Source organism: Clupea harengus, chromosome 1, assembly GCF_900700415.2.
Source record: "Clupea harengus chromosome 1, Ch_v2.0.2, whole genome shotgun sequence".
Taxonomy (NCBI): Eukaryota; Metazoa; Chordata; class Actinopteri; order Clupeiformes; family Clupeidae; genus Clupea; species Clupea harengus.
This window is the reverse complement of record NC_045152.1, coordinates 4,444,431-4,463,750: the sequence shown is the minus strand read 5'-3', so window position 1 is coordinate 4,463,750 and position 19,320 is coordinate 4,444,431. Positions and strand designations below refer to the sequence as shown.

Below are 19,320 nucleotides of genomic sequence, written 5' to 3'. Positions count from 1 at the left end.
CCAACTATAGTACAACATAAAATGCAAAAATAATGGAGATTTCAAAACAAAATCGTTTATTCTTTATCTGTGTGTGTTGTTGAACCCCTATTTACAACCAGGTTAAAATAATATGAACCAATGTTGATGTTGATTGCATTAATTCTGTTTTATCTCAAACATCTGAACTACTATTAGATTTGAACAGGCTAGTATCAATATGAATCTTGTCTGCAGGTTGCCACACATTCACTGATGAGGAACACACATGACTAGAATCCTGCATTGATAAATTGTCAAAGTTCTACTATTAGTGATATTATACCAGACTAGATAGCGGGAGGGATTTCCAGAATATTCCAGATGAAACATACAATATGAAACCAACCACATTTAAGACACATCTGTGCCATCCAATTACCTTTGATTACCTCCTTTACTTGCATCCCACCCCAACATACAGGCATTATGCTGTGGTGGGCTATATATGTCACATAGTCAGAAATGCATGTTGGGATGCAGAACCAATAAGATTAGAGATTCATTGACTTGGCTCAGTCCAGTTGAGATTTTGGTTGTTGATCAAAGACATCAGTCTTAATTTTTCTCTAAAATGAGTCCTGCTGCACCTGCAGACTTCTGCACCATGATGCAGTACATCCACATAGCCATGATTAGCATCAAGCATTTATCCACGGTGGCACTGTGGTTAAGGTGGCATTATCTGTTTGAGGCTGGGGTCATGACGTTTTTATGTTCCTGAAGTCAAATCAATGTGACGTTCTACTAAAATGGTGGAGAAGAGGGAGAGCACACATAATTCATTTAAACTCCCGAACACATGGTGGCAGTATTCCACAGGGAAGCTGGTTTTGATAGTTCTTCAAACACCATAGACACACTGCAGAGATTAGCGCTGGCGCTGGGAGGGAACAAAGGATATCTGGGTGAGCGCTGACACATATTTTCGAACATTTAAAAAAAAAAAAAATGGAATGAACTGTGTATCCATAAACTCACATATACTGTGACACAACATATCGTTTAATTTGTTTGTTTACTGGAAAGTAAGGTTATGTTATCTGTAGTGCTACAGTTTCCTCAACGTTAAGAGAGTTATCGAGCTAGCATAGCTAACTTTAATTAGAGCAAGCACTCAGCTTTGGCCTAGCTATCGTTATCTATCAGTAACGCCAACAAAGATCGAAACTGTATATTGTATGGTGTTTACAATGTGAACTAGTTCATTTGCGTCGTTACTGTATTTAGGTATCCACTGGAAACGTGATGTTCTGTCAATCTATTACCGGTTGGATGCCCATGGGCACGCTCATTTATTTCAGTGGCCTAACTTCACCAGAGATAGCTAGCCAACCAGACTGCCTAACCTAATGACTGCCAAACAAAACGCTAGTTTAGCAGTAGCATAACCTTGCTTGTTCCTCTGCTTTTGTGGGATCGTGTTCATTAATTCATGTGGCCAGTGGCTTATATATGAGTAATTATTGGAAGTGTCTGAACGGGGAGTGTTTACAATTGCTGTAGATTGCTTTTTACTGGGCGAAGCCACGGACCGTCATTTTAGCTATCGGCTAACGTTACCATAACGGTAGATGGGGAAATAAACGTTAACGTTAGCGCTATTAACATTATTGCAAAGTACTCTCGCAACGTTAGGCTTTCTTATCCATCTGCAATTGTGTGTGTTTGATAGACAATATGTAAAAATGGTTAATTTGTCTCGCTTATAACAGTTATTGTAATGGTGGCGAGAGGGCCTGCAGAGGAGTAAACATTAACACCAGACCGCTTTGTTGAATCTTTATATCTCGTTCGGTGTCAGAAAAACTGCATGTAAAACCGTTTTTATCTCAGTTATTTGTAATTATTATTATATGAATAGGTAAAATGGTCGTCTATACCTTTTGTGTTAGTTTTAAAAATGTGGATTTTGTGTGATGTATAACTGCTACTATGAATTGTGATTTAACTCACTGTTTGTTTTTTGCCGACAGAGCGGAACCAATGAACAGGATAGCCTGACTTCCTCAATACCTCTGACAAAATGTCAAGTAAGAATCCTTATAGTTGAGTTAAACAAATTCTTTTCTTTTGTCATGTACGCAATCACCCTTTACCAGACTGGTGAATATAATCGTCCATTTCCGTGCAGTATTCTTACACAAATACATATGCTGTCAGACTTGTTTCTGCACTAATTGTAGTCATTAAATAATTGTTCACCAGTCATTTCAAGATAGTTGCATCCATTTTGAAGGCTTCAAAACATTATTACTTGATTATTACACAGAAAATGTGCCTTTGTTCTTATGCATATCTTTCCATCTTTCAACACAGAACGGCCATCCTATGCCCCACCCCCTGCCCCAGCCCCCACCACAGTAAGTATGGCACAGCACACCACTTGCCATTCCTCTCCTCTCTACCCCACATCCCACAATCTGAAGGTACTCAAGGCAGCAGCAGCAGGAGGAGTGAGGGGTTGAAGAAGGCAGAGATCAGTGAAAGGGTCCCCTTTGCCTGGTTTGTTCTTTCCTTGCAGCCATGTTCTGTAGGCTGACATCCCATCATATTTGGTGATTGCCTTTGAGATGGGCCTGAAGTATGTTGCGAGGATGATGGTGCTTTTCTGCAAAGCATGGCTGCAGAAAAGTGCAACTGGTTTCAGCCTTCTCACTAATCACCTGCTGATGAGCTGTGGCCCTAAGACTTACCTGCCAGCCCTCAAACCCGACCCAACTCCCCCCCCCCCCCCCCAACCTTTCATTTTGTTTGTTTCCTGTGTTGTCATAAAAAAAAGGGTTTGTAACAGCAACGTATGTGGCTGTGGAGTAAATGCTTTGGCATGATGTTATGCAGCCCATGAACGTGGGAGAAACCCCACCAAGATTGCCCTCTCATTTTCTTTTTGTCCCTGCCTCCCCTTGTTTGTGTCATTTCTCATTCGTGTTTTGTCTCATTTGTCTCCATCAGCAATTGCCCACCACCCCTGGGTTTGTGGGCTACAACCCATACAGCCATCTGGCCTACAACAACTACAGGCTGGGAGGGAACTCCGGCGGAAACAACAGGGTAATGGTAGGACCGGGCATAATGCCGGGCTAGAGTCACAGCCGAGAGTATTAACCTCTCTAGGCTAAATCAAATTAAACCTGACACTCAAGCGAACCATTTCATGGTTACTTTAGATTTTAGTGTCTCAATAGCACAATTGGTGAATAGTTGATTTAACATGTAGAGACGCTAGTTGTTTTTGAGGTCACAGGTAGACTTCTAGATGTCACTAGTAGCTCCATAACCCCCCTCACACCTCTGATGAACAATCACTCTCCCTCAAGCATAATATTATGTCAAGTGTTATCTGGGTTGGGGGTAGAAGTCCCAATTCACTTAGATATGATTGTTCCTCAGAGGTGTAGCTTCCTTCCTTCCTTTTCTGTCCCCCTTTCTTTTTTTTTACCAAACTTCCATTTCTTCATTATACCCAAAAGCAGATGCCAGTCAATTGCATGGCTACTGACGCCTGTTACAGGTCCTGTCCCTAAAACAAGATGTCACACCATTGCCACTTTGAGTTGTGCTTCTCCTCCCTTCTTGCCTCCTCTCCTCATAGTGTCGTGCCACTGTGTGTCTTCAACTTGGGCTCTTCTGTCTTCCTGTTGACCCTTGACCCTTGTTTGTTTGGTCTCTCTCTCCCCCCCCCACCCCTTCTCCGCAGAATTCCTCAGGGATCACTGTCCCCAAGCCGCCCAAACCGCCAGACAAGCCACTGATGCCCTACATGCGGTACAGCCGGAAGGTAAGCAGGAAGGTAAGACACCCACGGTGTCTGCTTTTGCTGCTTGTGCTCTGGGAGGACTCTCAGGCGGGCCGTGTCACAATGAGCCAACCGGGTATTTTAGGGGCGCGGGGGTTGACCACCTCAAACCTCCCCCACGCACCGTCTTTTAAATTTGGTTTTCCTTCCCCAGGTTGGAAGGAGCTGAGTGATGGATCAATGCTGGAAATAATTTGATTAGTGTTGCTATCTTTGTCATTTCTGGTGTCATGAGTTTAATTGAATTGTGTTGAAATTTCCTTCCAGGCGCAAACATATCAATAATTTGATCCTAGATTGTTAAGCTATTAGATGTGGAATAGACTGGACTAGTAGGAAATAAGCTTTATTTATCATTTAAACCCACCCCTTTTTTCCCGCTGACCTTTGTAGGCGTCTAACAGGTCTGTATTTACTTTAGGTTTGGGACCAGGTCAAGGCTTCTAATCCTGATTTGAAGCTATGGGAGATTGGGAAGATCATTGGTGGCATGTGGAGGGACCTCTCGGATGAGGAGAAGCAGGACTACTTGAACGAGTACGAAGCTGAGAAGGTTCGTCTCACAGATGGTCCTTAAGAATTTCCTGATTTTTAAAAATGTGTCGACCAGGCAGGAATCGTAACACGTCCGCAATAACTCGGAATGCACTTTCTCCTGTGTGCGTTTGGGTATTACAAATAAAAATGCTGTTCGTGTGTGATGGTAAACCTACCATCTGTTCCTGCTCCTCATGCCATTTTAGTTGTTCATCTGTTCAAAGTCCTCTTAAAGGCAGATGCCACCAATTTTGAGAAAGACGAGTGTAGATCGCTTGTCTAAACCCAAAGAAATGTATCTTGAACAGAGCTAAGATGGTCAATATTGCGAACAAATTTTGCGCAGTAGTCGTGATGGTAAACTTATGTAATAGCCTCCATTATGCAAAGGTGCCCTTTATTAATAGTCCAAGCAACTGCTTTCTGCGTCTTTTTAGACCACTATTTATATTACAAAGGTGACTATTTCAGTCAGTTTACACATTTTATGTACAGTACCGGCCATCTGTCAGCACTGTAGTGTTGTTGGGTATCTACACTGAGATGGTGATATGACTGAATGTATACCTAAGCTGCACTTCAAAACAGTAGGTGGCAGTGAGACCACATGCATACTCTACCATGGAGTAATTAATTAAAAACTACAGCCTGCGACTTCTTTTTTTAGATTATACAGCAATCTGTGTGGCGGCAGTTAACACGTTCATAAGCATTTCGTTTAATATGACTGTAAGAACATTTTAAGAGACTTCAATAAAAAAGGACCACAACTACAACAGCTGTGGAAAATGTGAACAGTATTAAGGATTTCTTGAAAGTAATCATCTTTGCTTCAAAATACTTTAGATTCATTTGGCCCCGTTCTCAACCAGTTGAGACATTTGGAAGTCTTCCAACAAGTGAAATTCCTCTCTGACTTTGCCTGCCCTCTTGCCATCCAGATCGAGTACAATGACTCCTTGAAGGCCTACCACAACTCCCCGGCGTACTTGGCCTACGTCAACGCCAAGAACCGGGCAGAGGCCGCTCTTGAGGAGGAGAACCGACAGAGGCAGTCACGCCTGGACAAAGGGGAGCCCTACATGAGCATCCAGCCCGCAGAGGACCCCGATGGTTAGTGTTTTATCTGCGACTGTCAGCCTGTCGCGCTCGTTTCCTCCCGTCAGCCCCTTGATCTGCAGTGCTCTCGGTGATCACGGAGTACATCATCAGATACTAATCCAAGGGCTTGCACTGTGTGGCAACTTTGCCCCATTTCACAGATTTCACAGACACACACACACACTGCAAATTGTACTTGCTGACATTTCCTCATATCTAAAGCAATTCCAATCATCTTGATAGATCTTAATCTCTGAGCTATCAGGAATTTAGATTGTCAGAAACCAAACAGGCCTCACTTAACCCAGCGTGCAGCATGCAGCAGGGTTGTTCTTCTGAACACTGGTCTTTTGAGCCTAACACTGATGTTAACTAAATTTGCCCTTGTTCCCTAACCAGAAATAAAGAAGTAACTGCAGTTTAGCTTGCTGCATTTAATGATTCGACTGATTTGAACAGAAATGGGAAACAGAATAATTCTTGACTGGTCTTTTCTAATCCCATCAACATAATCTGTGCCACCCCAGACTACGACGACGGCTTCTCCATGAAGCACACAGCTGCTGCCCGCTTCCAGAGAAACCACCGCCTCATCAGTGACATCCTCAGTGAAATTGTGGTGCCAGACGTTCGCTCGGTTGTCACTACGGCTCGCATGCAGGTCCTCAAGCGTCAGGTCCAGTCCCTCATGGTGCACCAGGTACACACACACACACACACACACACACACACACACACACTGTGATGAGCAGATTTTTGTTGTTGACTGGAGTCATATTGCGTCTCTAATAATAACCCTCGATCAAGTGAAATCCAATAATTGCGGATGACAGCTGTAAATGCCCCCATTCTCTCCCCTCTCAGAGGAAGCTGGAAGCAGAGCTGCTGCAGATTGAGGATCGACATCAGGACAAAAAGAGGAGGTTCCTGGAGACCACTGAGTCTTTCAACACTGAACTCAAACGGGTATGTTGGCACACGAGACATCACAGCATGACTGACCTCTTTTCTCCACTTACCCCCCTTTTTGCAGTGAGTTCAGATATCCAGAGAGTGTAGTGAGCAGATAACCGTGTAGTCAGACACATATCGTAATTTCCAGACTATTGAATGCACCTGAATATAAGCCTCACCCACTGAATTTTTTTTAAATAATTATTTTTAACATAAATAAGCCGCACATGTCTATAAGCCGCAGGTGCCTACCGGTACATTGAAACAAATGAACTTTACACAGGCTAAAATGAATATCAAAAGTAATACAATAGTGATGCATATTATTAGTTTTGCCAGTTACGATAAGTGCACTGTTGCTTTAAGAGAGCACAGTTGCAAGAGTCAATCAGAAGCTAAAACGTTAGATTGAAGACAGCGAGATAGAAGAAAGACGCTAGTTTGAAACCAGTGAGCTAAATAACTTGAAAAGACTGGATTTGTATTGTTGTAAACTTTTATTTTTTTCTTTCTAAAGTGTTTTGAGTTGTGTTCTGTCTACGCCGGTAGACTGTGGTTATTTTGACATTAGTTAAGTTATTAAGCATCCATGCTAGCATCCTAGCTCCACAAAGCCACCTTATACAGTCACAGGTATCATAATCCATAAATTAGCCGCGTCATTGTTTAAGCCGCGAGGTTCAAAGCGTGGGAAAAAACTAGCGGCTTATAGTCCGGAAATTACGGTACTCACTTGTATATGATCACAGTGAACAGAACTGTCGCCAGCGAGACTGGCGAGTGAGCAGTAGGGACTTTGTAAGTAAATGAGAAGTGGTCTGCAGTCTTCTCTGGACTACAGTGCAGGTTGTGTGCTGCTAGGCTGCCACACACCAGAGTACTTGATTTTGATTTAACACACAATTCCTTTTGGCTGTTTGCATGTCTGTGGTGCGCTGGACATCCTGCAGCTGTGCGGTCTGAAGGTGGAGGTGGACATGGAGAAGCTGGCTGCGGAGATGGCGGCGGCCGAGGAGGCGGCGCGCCGTCGGGCGGAGGAGAGGGAGAAGGAGGCGGCCGAGCAGGCGGAGAAAGCAGCGGCCGCAGCAGCATCAGCGGCAGCAACAGCAGCGGCGGCGGCTGCAGCGGCGGCGGCTGCAGCTGCAACTGCTCAGCAGGAGGAACAGCAGCAACAGCAACAGCAGCAGCAACAACAACAACAACCGCAACCGCAGCAGCCGACCACCCCCGCTTCAGCCACGCCACCACAGGCCAACTCCTCTCCTGAGCAGAGCCCAGAGAGCAAGCCGGTGGAGGACAAGCCTACACCTATGGAGACAGGTGGGTCTTGCCACACCTCACACTGACTGTGATGATTAACATTACAGGAGTGTATTGTCTTTTGTCAGAAATGTCATTGTGTTTGTTCATTCATCCATTCGTTCACTCAGTTTGCTCATTCATTCATTCATTCATTCATTCATTCATTCATTCATTCATTCATTCAGTTGAGTGTCAGGAAATGCAAAACACTCTTTACTAATGCAAAGGCATCACCCTCAAAGGGAGACAAAGAGGACAATGTTATTAAGTTACTTATAGAGGAACATGTGTGTTTGGACTTAAAAACTTTTTATCCCATTAGCTTCTGCCTAATTGGATATTGAGGTCCCATCCCAGCCGTTTGATATCAAGTTTTGATCAGTGCATCGAAACTTTTAATTAGTGCATTAAAAGAAGGAGGCAAGGTCTAACTGATACAGAGCTGCATCGACATAATCTGTTGGTCTCGCCCTTGCAGATGAGGCCCCGAGTGAGACCGCTGAGAGTCAACCGGCCGAGGCAGAAGAGAGGGCAACTCCTGCCCCAGAGAACCCCACCCCCCCTGAACCGGCGGAGGCGGCCACGCTTGAGGGGACGACTGACAGCACCGCCTCATCTGAAAGCAGCAGCAGCAGCAGCAGCAGCACCGCCACCACCACCACCAACACCACTGGACCAGGAGAACCCATCCCTCCCGAGCCTCCGGCCCCAGAGGAGCGGCCGCCCCCCCCTCTTCAATAACCCACACCACTGCAACCGCCTGGCCTCAACACCACCCCCTTCTACCCCCAGCTCCTACCCTACTACCCCATCCCTCCCCCCCCTTAACCTTTTCACAGCCATCACGTTCTAGCCTTGCAGCCACCCCAAACTCTTACCAAAGGCCTTTCTGTTGTCACATAACTAAATTACTAAATAACTGCTCATTCCCACTTTAGTCCAGTGTGTCTATATAGGCACTGGTTTCATTTAGCTTGATAAACAGGGACTAGTTCTGAATGTCCAACCAGATTGGAAGTGCGCTGAATATTTTTCAGATTCCGAGTTGTTCTGTTCACAGCATTCCTCATCCTCGTCACACTAGTGTCAACTACCTGTGGTAGAGCTGTCTTTGATTACCAACACGCACACCAGCCGTCCTCTGCATGTGCTGTGTGCTGCTCCCTAAGGAAAAGCCCCTTACTGTCACAGGAAGTGACAAATAGAGAGGTGAGGACCCTTGCCAACTGTCCAGGAAGTGACACCAGTGTACCTGCTGGTCTGGTGCCCTCCATAGTCTCTGTGCAGAAGGGGGGAGGGGCTGTTATCAGGGGCTGGGCTTTTGCCAGCTGTTATCTATGCCTTTGTGGCATATTCTGTCCTCCTGTCTTCCCTGGTCTCCCTCTCTCTCCCTTTGTTTTTGACAAGCTATGTTTTGTTGCCTCCTTTTTTTTTTTTTATATGACAAATTAGTGAAATGATAGTGTGTGGACTGTAGTTACCAACTATTTTACCAAGAAGCCCAAGCAAATGAAATGAATATTTAACTTTTTTAACATCTGATATATTCACTGTAAGTAAAGGGTGATGGAAGGTGTTTTTCACATCCCGTCACTAACTGCATATCTCAGACTTCAAATGAATTCCTTTTAGATTTATTTGAATTGGACCTTTTAGCAAGCCTTTGTCACCCCTATAGTTTTTGTACTGTTGAACTATATTACTCCAATAAAGTAATTTCTATTGTGAACTTTTTTCATTGTGTCTTGTTTTACACACAGAAGATCCAGATATCATTAGTGCATATTTTTGTCACATAAAGCAAACATGCATGCATACATATTACATAGGCCTACCTAAAGGTGTGCAAACAATTTTAGCGTCATACATGTTTGCCTTTTCAATTTCGCACATGGAGTTTCATGAATGGGTTAAATCCAGTAACCCAGTGACACTGGAGTGATCAATGTAGTGGACCGGTTGTGATCTTTTTCACCAATGGGACGGAAGTGTGTAGCCTAGGGTAGTGTGTCGTTGACATGTGGCCACTGGGCAACGGGCCATTAGCGCGGGCACCTCTCCTCAAAAGCGCACCCCAGCCAGTCAGTCCGACACAGCACCGAGATCGGCAATGATGCGCTCTCGCGCTCTGTGCCTCTCGGTTGGGATCTTGTGGTGCGTTTCTCGGGCTGTGTCAGAATACTCATCCAAGGCCGACCTGGAGTACGAATTCGGTGACTACCGTGGCAAATGGTGTATTGATGACCATGGTTTCGTGTATGGCATCGGTGAGGTCTATTATCCAAGCCGTACTGCGTGCCCCTGCACCTGCACCGAGGACGGACCTATTTGTATCAGACCAAAATGCCCGCGCATCCACCCGCGCTGCACGCGCATTAAGTACAAGTCCTGCTGCCCTGTGTGCGAAGCTGTGAGCAAGGTCTGCATTTACGGGGGCAAAACGTACAGACCTCTAGAGGAGTTCAAGGTGAGACGCTGTACTGAATTCTTTCAGGAATCAAAAACAAATATGTGCCAAGGCAGTTATATTTATGTACATGAATGAGAGCTACGTGCGAACAACTTTTCTTAGATGTTTTGCGAAAAGGCTCTTTTAGTTAGTTCTGTTGGCAGTGTGGTGAGTAACGTTCCATTGGGAGCCTATATATTTTCCTACCTATTTTACCCCGACGAATCAAAACTTAATTAAAAAAAAATCTATAGCGACCCAGTGGCACTATACTTTTACGCTACATACCCTTGTTTGCCATTGGGCTAATCCTAACACCTGAGGTCAGGAACAAGTGATTTTTTTCTGTTATGTAACATGGTTCCTGTTGGGCGAACTAAGATTAGTGTTTGGCGTGTGCCAGCTCACTTTGTTCATAAATGTTGTATGATGAGCCAGTCTAACGGCCTTATTGCCAAACCATGAAATAATATCCAACAACGGTTATCTTGCATTAAAGCACACAGGTAACGTCTTTTGACACCCTCAAAAGCCTGCTTTGCTGCTCAGAGTGACCTTAGGGCACCTATAAGTTACCACCTCTCAAACTAGAGCAACTTGAAAAGACAAAGTCTTTTTAAATTAAGGTATTCATAAAGGTGTATAAAAATGAATGAAATTGAACATTTTCAGTGTTCCAATTATCTCCTTCCCTTCAACAAGAATATGTAATGAATTTGATTGAAGAAATAGCTTTCCCTGTTCTGAGTACTGGAAGTTGCCAATTGGCAAAAATGGGATCAAAATTCATGCAAGTTTCAGTGAGCATGCCATGAAATTAATGATCTAGATATATTTCCAGAGATCTCCTTGTGCGCTGACCATCTGTACAACACAGAGCTCTGCAGATCACTAGTCCTGTACCTGAGTTCAGATTTGACACAGGCTGAAAATGGTTCATTAATGTGCCTCCAATAAAATGAGACGATACATTTACATTTCTGTAATTTCAAATTTAATTTTTGCCATAGGCAATTTTGATTTGCTTTTAAACGTTTGTACAGGTTACCAGTCACAGGTCAAAGCATTAACATGGTATAACCATCACACGCATATAAACAAACATAGGGTAAGTTATGCATAAGTGCTTGTATACCCACATAGAGACACCAGACACCCACAACAACAACAACAAACAACCTCACATAAAAAAAAAACTCATAAATAAAAAATATACTGTATATACAACGAGAAGAATAGACATATGGTGAAAATTAGAGGGGGGGGGGGGGGGGGGGACGACATATGGGAAAATAAAGGGGGGGGGGGCGAGGAGGAGGGTCATTTCAAATTTGAATCAGAGAGCACCTTGCTGGATCTGCACTCTTTGGCATGGACCCCACTTCTGTCTCAAGTAACAGATGTCCTATGGCGATGCTTTTCTCTAGTTATCTCCGTGTGAGCGATGTCGCTGTGAGCCGAACAGAGAGGTGTACTGCACCATATCTGGATGTCCGGCTCTGCACTGTGTAGACCCAACATTTGAGCCCAACCACTGTTGCCCTGTATGCAAATATGGTGAGTGTCTTCACAAGTACATATATGCATATTGATCAAGTACAAAACCTCTTCCACACATTCCCAGGAAATTATGTTCTAGACTCATATATACCTACTGCAGCAGTTAAGGCATTAAGAAAACAATATTTTAATTGTCATCAGCCTGTTTTATAATGGGTAGAGACATAGGACTATAGGCTCTCATCGCAATTACATAATTGTAGACCTACATGAATATGCTATGGTGTTTTAAAATACTTCACTGTAATTAAGCTTTGTTGTATGTTTATCTTTTACGTAATTCCAAAGGACCCGCTGGCGATTGGTTGACAGTCATGTGGGACGCTGGGAATTCTTTGTAATTGTATTGATTGGTGGAGGCCCTGTGTGTGTATTATGGGATGGGATATTGGTGCAATGGAAAAGGCGTGACGCAACAGAGTGTGTGTGTGAGTGTGAGTGTGAGTGTGTGTGTGTGTGTGTGTGTGTGTGTGTGTGTGTGTGTGTGTGTGTGTGTGTGTGTGTGTGTGTGTGTGTGTGTATGTGTGTGTGTGAGTGTGTGTGTGAGTGTGTGTGTGTGTATTGCTCAATAGACTAAATGGTCCACACCAGTATTCAAACCAGAAATAGAATCTAGCACACAGCCACATGGGGCCACTCTTCAACAGAAGGCGTGAGAAGAACAGATTGTGAGTGTGTGTATGTGTGCATGCGCGTGCTCGTGTGTGTGTGTGTGTGTGTGTGTGTGTGTGTGTGTGTGTGTGTGTGTGTGTATGTGGCTTTGCAAGTGCATGCGTATGTGGGTCCGTGTGTGTTGTGCTGCTTTTATATTTTGTTTGTGTGAGGAAAAACCAAGAAGTAACAATGACTTGAGCGGTAAATCCAACACAATCGCAGCCCTTCAATTACTTTACTGAGGATTACAGATGATTGGTGTTGGAACAGGAATCAACTCACTATGAATGCTGAAATGGAGGGATATACATTCTTGAGGACTGCTGTAGCGTCATTTCAAAGCCTCCACATTGCTTATCACACTGAAGTCACACAGAGTGACTTTAAACCATAGTCTTGGCGGGTGACAAGGCAGGCAGCCCCATATTTTAAACAACAACATGTAAAAACTCCCATCTAGGAAGTGAATCAAAGGACGGCAAAGTGTCTTTGAAAATATTACTGATGTTACTTCTCTAAAATCACTGCCCCGTTACTGCTGCCACCTTATAAGACATCTAGACAAGTTCATATGCATTCTGCGTAATCCTTGCAAGCGATCAACAGAGGGGCATTTATTCATCTAAAAATTATTTTCTTGTTATCATAAAAAGAAAAGGAACAAAGGCACACTGTTTTAAAGTGAACGCTTTTGATAGGGCATGGCAAAGAACTTAAAAATAAGATGGCTGAGATTCGTTTTTAACTTCTTTGCCATGCTCTATTAAAGGCTTTCTTAAAAAAAATGTATCATACACCCGCACCCTCTACAAAAGAGCACCTGTTTAAAGATCAAACTGAGAAAAAGACTCAGAGTAGCGCTCCTACCTCCTAGTCAATTAGGAGTCAAAACAGAAGATGAAAAGACAGCAGAATACATGATGAGGATGAATGACTGCACTGTTTCAGACTGACGAAACTCCAAAGATCAACTCCTGGTGAACAATCTCACCGATCACAAAACATTTCTACTCTCTTCATTCCACAGGAGCAAACTGCTTTGCAGGGAACCGTGTGATCCCGGCTGGTGAGCGCGTTGACATAGACGAGAGGACGGTGTGCTTCTGCACCTACCGGGATGGCACGTGGCAGACCCACCCTCACGCCTCCTGCGAGACACGGCAAAACTCTGACAACGAGCTGGGTGGAACTGAAGCATCCACGACACAGATGGAGGAGGGCGAAAGGGAGAGCGAGGTTGAGATAGAGTGGGAAGTGGAAAGGGAGAGGGAGAGAGACCGAGAACAAAAACGAGAGCGCTCACCTAGGTTGGACTTTATTCCATGAGGTGGGGGGGTCATTGTGTTTTTCTGGCTCTGGCAAACTCATGAGAGGAAGGTGGCCAGGTAGGCGACGTGCCGAGGGCGATCACCTCCTGAGCGGGCATGATTGCCAGCGCTGACTTCTGCCATGCTGCCCTCCCCTTTCCGGACCCACATATGTTGGCGATTCACATTAGACCAATGAAACAGAGTGTTTCCATCTGTAGTACACTAAATGTGACACGTTATAGTGTTGGAGATCCAATACACACACTCTCTCTCTCTTTCTCTCTCACACACACACACACACACACAATGTTTGTTTTGCGAATATGTGATTGAAGTAGTATAGACACAGGCTGGAGACATCATAGAAGACGAAACACTACACATAAAATGCATAAAGTGCACAACAGTTATATCTATAAAGGGCTAAGAATCATTTCAAGTAAACATGCATAGGGCTAGAAGTGGTGTATCATAATCAGCTTCCGTATGTTCCAAAATTTCCAAAACTCTAAAAGCTTTCATTCAGACCTTCCTCACCTGTTACTCCACATTCATATTGCTTAAATGCGTAAATGCTGTAATTGCTTTAAATACTTTGCCATTAACAAGTAGCCTGGTATAATAATTGTGTTTCCTTGATACTTAACGCAAGATAGAAATTAACTAAGCAGTACCAGTGTTTAAGCTTGTACCATAGTTCAGTAGGCTACTGTGTTTGGGTTTATGTAATTGTGTAATTATAAGTGTGTGTTTTTTGTGTGTGTGTTGTTTACTTGCGCAAAAAAAAAATGTATATTTCATTGGTGTTTTACCATATTCAAAAACGATGCTGGTTTGTCAAGTTAACAGTGATGAATAAAATTGGCTGAATGATTGAACCTTTGATGTTTTCGTGCTTCATTGAAGGTTGTGGGTATTTACAGTTCATGCTCCATGAGATTATGTGTTCCAGGATTCTGAACATTTAAATAATGTATCCAAAATGATAAATTATTATTATTAATTAAATACCCATAAACAAAAAACAAAGGCACTATTGGAACACTTTTCTTTTGTTGCTGTTGTTAAATGAGCTACTTTGATTTCATGCTGAAATGTGATGATGTAGGCCTGTGGTACACCATCATGGACAAGATGTACTTTAAAGGCCATAAGACTGTTAACAGGCTAGGGAGGGCCCACAAAAACCTACAAGGTTTACCTTCATGCCACATTTCACATTTTTACATGATCGCACATTTTTACTATTTGTCTTTTCTATAACAGGCATGCAAACCTGCAGGCTGTAAATTAGATTGCATGGTATATGGTATACACAATTACATTCATATAGCATAATACTGACATTTTATTTAAAAATTGATGAAAAATGAATTATTCTTTGGTTTATTATTTTGGGTGCTACGGCCAACTCTAGACATCGGGGCCACTGCAGAGCACGTCTCCTACCATAGAAACTAAAGTCTACCGTCGACAAGCGGAAGCAACGTCTGCACACGCTTATATCCCAGCATTCCTTTTTCCTCCTCCCTCTTTCCCCCTCAGCAGCCATGTCTAAGAGAGGTAAGAGGCCGCAACTGAAATCAACATTAATCCTGTATTTTAAAGTGAACTAAAACGCAAAATTGAAGGAGTAGTACAGAGTAGTGTGTTTTTTCGTCAGATTTCTGCATATATTTAATCAAAATTGTTGTTCAATGTAAGTTACGAGACATGTACATTTGCGGAAGCTGTCGGAAGCCATGTTTTCTGTTAACTAGCAGATCAAGCTAGTCCTTTTAAAAAGAACCACCACATTAACGGTGTTGGCTAGCTAACCAGTTATACATGTTTCTTTTCTTTAGCTGGTTGTGTACATATTAATACGTTATGGTGCTCGCTGAACTTATACTTTGTGTACATTGGCGTGAGCCCTGTCAGAAATGGCTAGGCTAAGTAACGTTAGCTTCTAGTCGGCGTGAGTTTTTGCATGCGGGTGGTGGAAGTCTGTTTGTGGAAGGCAGCATTGGACATTACTGATATGTGTTTGTTCGTATGTAGTGTTTTTTATTCTCTTTCTGGCGTGGGCAGATACGGTTTTTAACGTCTGACAAGACATCTGTGATTGGAAGTTAACTAGCGATAAACCTCGTTGTGTCCAAGTTGCTTTTAACATTAGCAAGCTAAGTCTGATCCTCGTAAGCAAAGCTATAGTTGCATTACGTTGAGGTAGCAATACCCCATATAATCTCGCACAGTTAATTGGAACGCCGGTCTGGCCCCCAAAGAAGTAATAGATTACTTACAATAGAGGTCTGTTTTATTCTCCCTGGAAGTAAGTGGTTTTCTTGTTGCCCCTTCTTAAAAGCACTTGCTTCGTCTGTTCTGTGGCTTAGTGAGTTGTCGATGAAGGGAATATTAAACCCCATTTCTCTTGGGTGAGATGGCAGTGCCTTGTACTGAAATGATCTCAATCCGGAATGGAACACTGTTATGATAATACATGTAAGGAACAGGTATGCAAGAAATCTAAGGCCTGCTCCCCTTTTCACTCTGTGGTTTTACTTGTAATGGCATGCTGGCCTTTAGATTGCGTTTGACTCTGCACCGGCGTCTTGGGAGATTTGACCCCATTTAACATGCAGCGATGCTACAGTTTTCACTGCTGTTGCTTACTTCTGTTGTTTCTGTCCTGTTTTTCTCTCAGGACGTGGTGGGTCATCTGGAGCGAAGTTTCGCATATCACTGGGTCTCCCAGTGGGAGCGGTCATCAATTGCGCGGACAACACAGGTATGCTATGCAACTACACCTGGAGTTAACCTGTGTGCAAACTTATGTACCTCTATTGTGGTGAGCATTAAGTTGCTGCCCACACCCCTTCTTAAAAGCACTTACTTTGTCTGTTTAGTGGTTGAGTGAGTTGTCGATGAAGGGAATAGCAAAAGTCATTGCTTGTGGGTGAGGTGGCAGTACCTTGTACTGTACAATCTCAATGAGTGATGGCACATCCAGATATCTAATAGTAATTTTAATAACAGACTGACATTAATGCAAATGTTAGACCTTTAAGGGGGTTGCACATGAATATCTAAACATGTTTTCTTTGACTGTAGGCCTTTCTAATACACCTCCATTGTTCATTGGTCCATAAATGATGTGTTGGAGAGAAGTGCTTTTTGACGAGGTGAGCCCTCTGACCATTAGACATGTCTCAGTCAAAAACTTGTCCTTTTCTTATGACCAGGCGCCAAGAACCTGTACATCATATCCGTCAAGGGTATCAAGGGTCGCCTGAACAGGCTCCCTGCTGCAGGTGTGGGTGACATGGTGATGGCCACAGTGAAGAAAGGAAAGCCAGAACTCCGAAAAAAGGGTAAGCGTGCTGTCTGGAGTCCCTATGTGACTATACACCCAGGACACATCTATTTCCCCTCAAACCACAGGTGTTAATCAAGCAACTGTAAACCAAACTTTGAACATAATTGTTTTTCTCAGTTGCACTTTGACTTCAATTTAATGAAGTATTGTATGCGAATTACATTTCAGTTGATCTGCATTCAGGCACAATTTGCCTACATCTAAAATGCAAAAGCTCTGCACCACTAACTGCCTAATGACTGTTTTAGACATGTGTTATACAAATCATGTCTGTCTGGGCCATTAACTACAATCTAAATATAATCAGTGGAAGTAATCTATGCAGATGAGATGTGCTGTTCCTAGTTGGAATGTTTGAGGGGATTGAAAGGCTGTTGACAATGAAACTTTCCGTTACCCAACCAGGGAAGTGAAAATGAAATGGACACATTTTGATGAGTAATGAAATAGTTGACTTTAGGGAGATGAAAGGTGGGTGGCTAAAGTGATTTTCTTGTAGCCCCCTTCTTAAAAGCACTTGCTTCGCCTGTTCTGTGGCTTAGTGAGTTGTCGACGAAGGGAATATTAAACCCCATTTCTCTTGGGTGAGATGGCAGTGCCTTGTACTGAAATGATCTCAATCCGGAATGGAACACTATTATGATTCATTGTCAAACACGTATGCAAGAAAACTGGCAGAATTTTTAGTTTGTACAGTTTAAGGTTTGGTGCACTACAACATCCTTGTGTTGTACTGTAGAGTTGACATGAAAGGCTGTTATAGATGGCTGGAAAAAGCTATGGACAATTAAACTTTCCTTTACCCAACCAGGAAAATGAAATGGTCTTTTGAGTAATCAAATTGTTCAATTTACCCGTTGTAATTGTCTCAACCATATTAGCTTATTCCCAATTAGGCAAACATTTTCTGAAATGCATTTGTGGAAATGTAGTCCGGCGTAATGAAGGGGAAGTCGTAGTGCTTTAGTATAAATGAGAGCGCTCTTGTGGCAGTGTTGAGCTGTACTCGTGGTGCATGGATCCATGCCTTCTCCAGAGAGATCATTAACGTTAAATCTAAGGCCTGCTCCACTTTTCACTCTGCTTTTACTTGTAATAGCATGCTGGCCTTTTTGACTCTGCACCTGCGTCTTGGGAGATTTGATCATATTTAACATGCAGAGACGCTACAGTATTCACTGCTGTTACTTACTTCTGCTGTTTCTCTTCACAGTGCATCCTGCGGTGGTCATTCGACAACGAAAGTCGTATCGTCGAAAAGATGGCGTATTCCTATACTTTGAAGACAATGCGGGGGTCATAGTGAACGTCAAAGGGGAGATGAAAGGTGAGTGGCTAAAGTGGTTTTCTTGTTGACTCCCTTCTTAAAAGCACTTGCGTTGTCTATTTTGTGGCTTGGTGAGTTGTCGATGAAGGGAATATTAAACCCCATTTCTCTTGGGTGAGATGGCAGTGCCTTGTACTGAAATGATCTCAATCCGGAATGGAACACTTAGAATAATTAATGTAAGAATTACGTATGCAAGAAAATTGGAATTTAGAAGTCATTTAGAATTTCTAGTTTGTACCGTTTAAGGTTTGGTGCACTACAATATCCTTGTGTTGTGCTGTAGAGTTTACAAGATTTGCCTTAAATTGAATTGAAGGTGGTGAAGCTTGGTTTTCCTCATGCATATTTTATCTCTACCACAGGTTCCGCCATCACTGGCCCTGTTGCCAAGGAGTGTGCAGATCTGTGGCCCAGGATCGCATCCAACGCTGGCAGCATTGCCTGATGTTGGCCTGGCTTTGTTTGTTTTCAATAAAACTATAAGAAAGTCTGGTCGCATCCTGTCCTTTCTTTTTTTTTATGCCTCAGTTGGCCCTGGGTGGTGTTAACCTGTGCGTGTTTACAGGGAATTTAGGCGAAATGATGTACCTCTTTTGTGGTCAGCGTTAAGTTCCTGCCCACACCCCTTCTTAAAAGCACTTACTCTGTCTGTTAAGTGGTTGAGTGAGTTGTCGATGAAGGGAATAGAAAAAGTCATTGCTTGTGGGTGAGGTGGCAGTGCCTTGTACTGTACAATCTCAATGAGTGATGGCACATCCAGATATCTAATAGTGATTTTAATAACAGAATGTCATTAATGCAAATGCTAGACATTTACGGGTGTTGCACATGGATATTCTAAATATGTTCTCTTTGACCGTCATTGTTCATTTCCCATAGACTATGGTTTTAGTTTTGGCACATAAATTGTGTTGGAGAGTAGTGCTTTTTGGCGAGGTGAGCCCTCTG

The 19,320-nt window shown here is 43.2% G+C and overlaps 3 protein-coding genes across 8 annotated transcripts; all 3 read left to right on the top strand.

Moving 5' to 3' along the window:
• Positions 1-865: 865 nt before the first annotated feature.
• smarce1 (SWI/SNF related, matrix associated, actin dependent regulator of chromatin, subfamily e, member 1) lies at positions 866-8,614 on the top strand. 6 transcript variants are annotated; one of them, XM_031564933.2, is made up of 11 exons: positions 866-926; positions 1,995-2,066; positions 2,338-2,381; positions 2,974-3,078; positions 3,719-3,811; positions 4,239-4,370; positions 5,296-5,467; positions 5,983-6,155; positions 6,320-6,421; positions 7,360-7,729; positions 8,190-8,614. In XM_031564933.2, the coding sequence occupies exons 2-11, from the start codon at positions 2,045-2,047 to the stop codon at positions 8,450-8,452; spliced, it is 1,476 nt and encodes a 491-aa protein (XP_031420793.1). In that variant the 5' UTR covers positions 866-926; positions 1,995-2,044; the 3' UTR covers positions 8,453-8,614. The 6 variants fall into 6 exon arrangements, with proteins under 6 accessions (XP_031420793.1, XP_031420809.1, XP_031420802.1 ...); XM_031564949.2 differs by having other exon boundaries at positions 867-926; positions 1,995-2,051; XM_031564942.2 differs by having other exon boundaries at positions 867-926; positions 3,719-3,799.
• A 23-nt stretch (positions 8,615-8,637) lies between these two features.
• Positions 8,638-14,580, top strand: si:dkey-283b1.7 (von Willebrand factor C domain-containing protein 2-like). The gene is made up of 3 exons (XM_031564969.2): positions 8,638-10,178; positions 11,588-11,717; positions 13,402-14,580. The coding sequence occupies exons 1-3, from the start codon at positions 9,822-9,824 to the stop codon at positions 13,698-13,700; spliced, it is 786 nt and encodes a 261-aa protein (XP_031420829.1). The 5' UTR covers positions 8,638-9,821; the 3' UTR covers positions 13,701-14,580.
• Positions 14,581-15,137: 557 nt separating this feature from the next.
• Positions 15,138-18,867, top strand: rpl23 (ribosomal protein L23). Its single transcript, XM_031564926.2, has 5 exons — positions 15,138-15,247; positions 16,371-16,454; positions 16,909-17,037; positions 18,256-18,369; positions 18,735-18,867. The coding sequence occupies exons 1-5, from the start codon at positions 15,235-15,237 to the stop codon at positions 18,815-18,817; spliced, it is 423 nt and encodes a 140-aa protein (XP_031420786.1). The 5' UTR covers positions 15,138-15,234; the 3' UTR covers positions 18,818-18,867.
• The last annotated feature ends 453 nt before the right edge of the window (positions 18,868-19,320 follow it).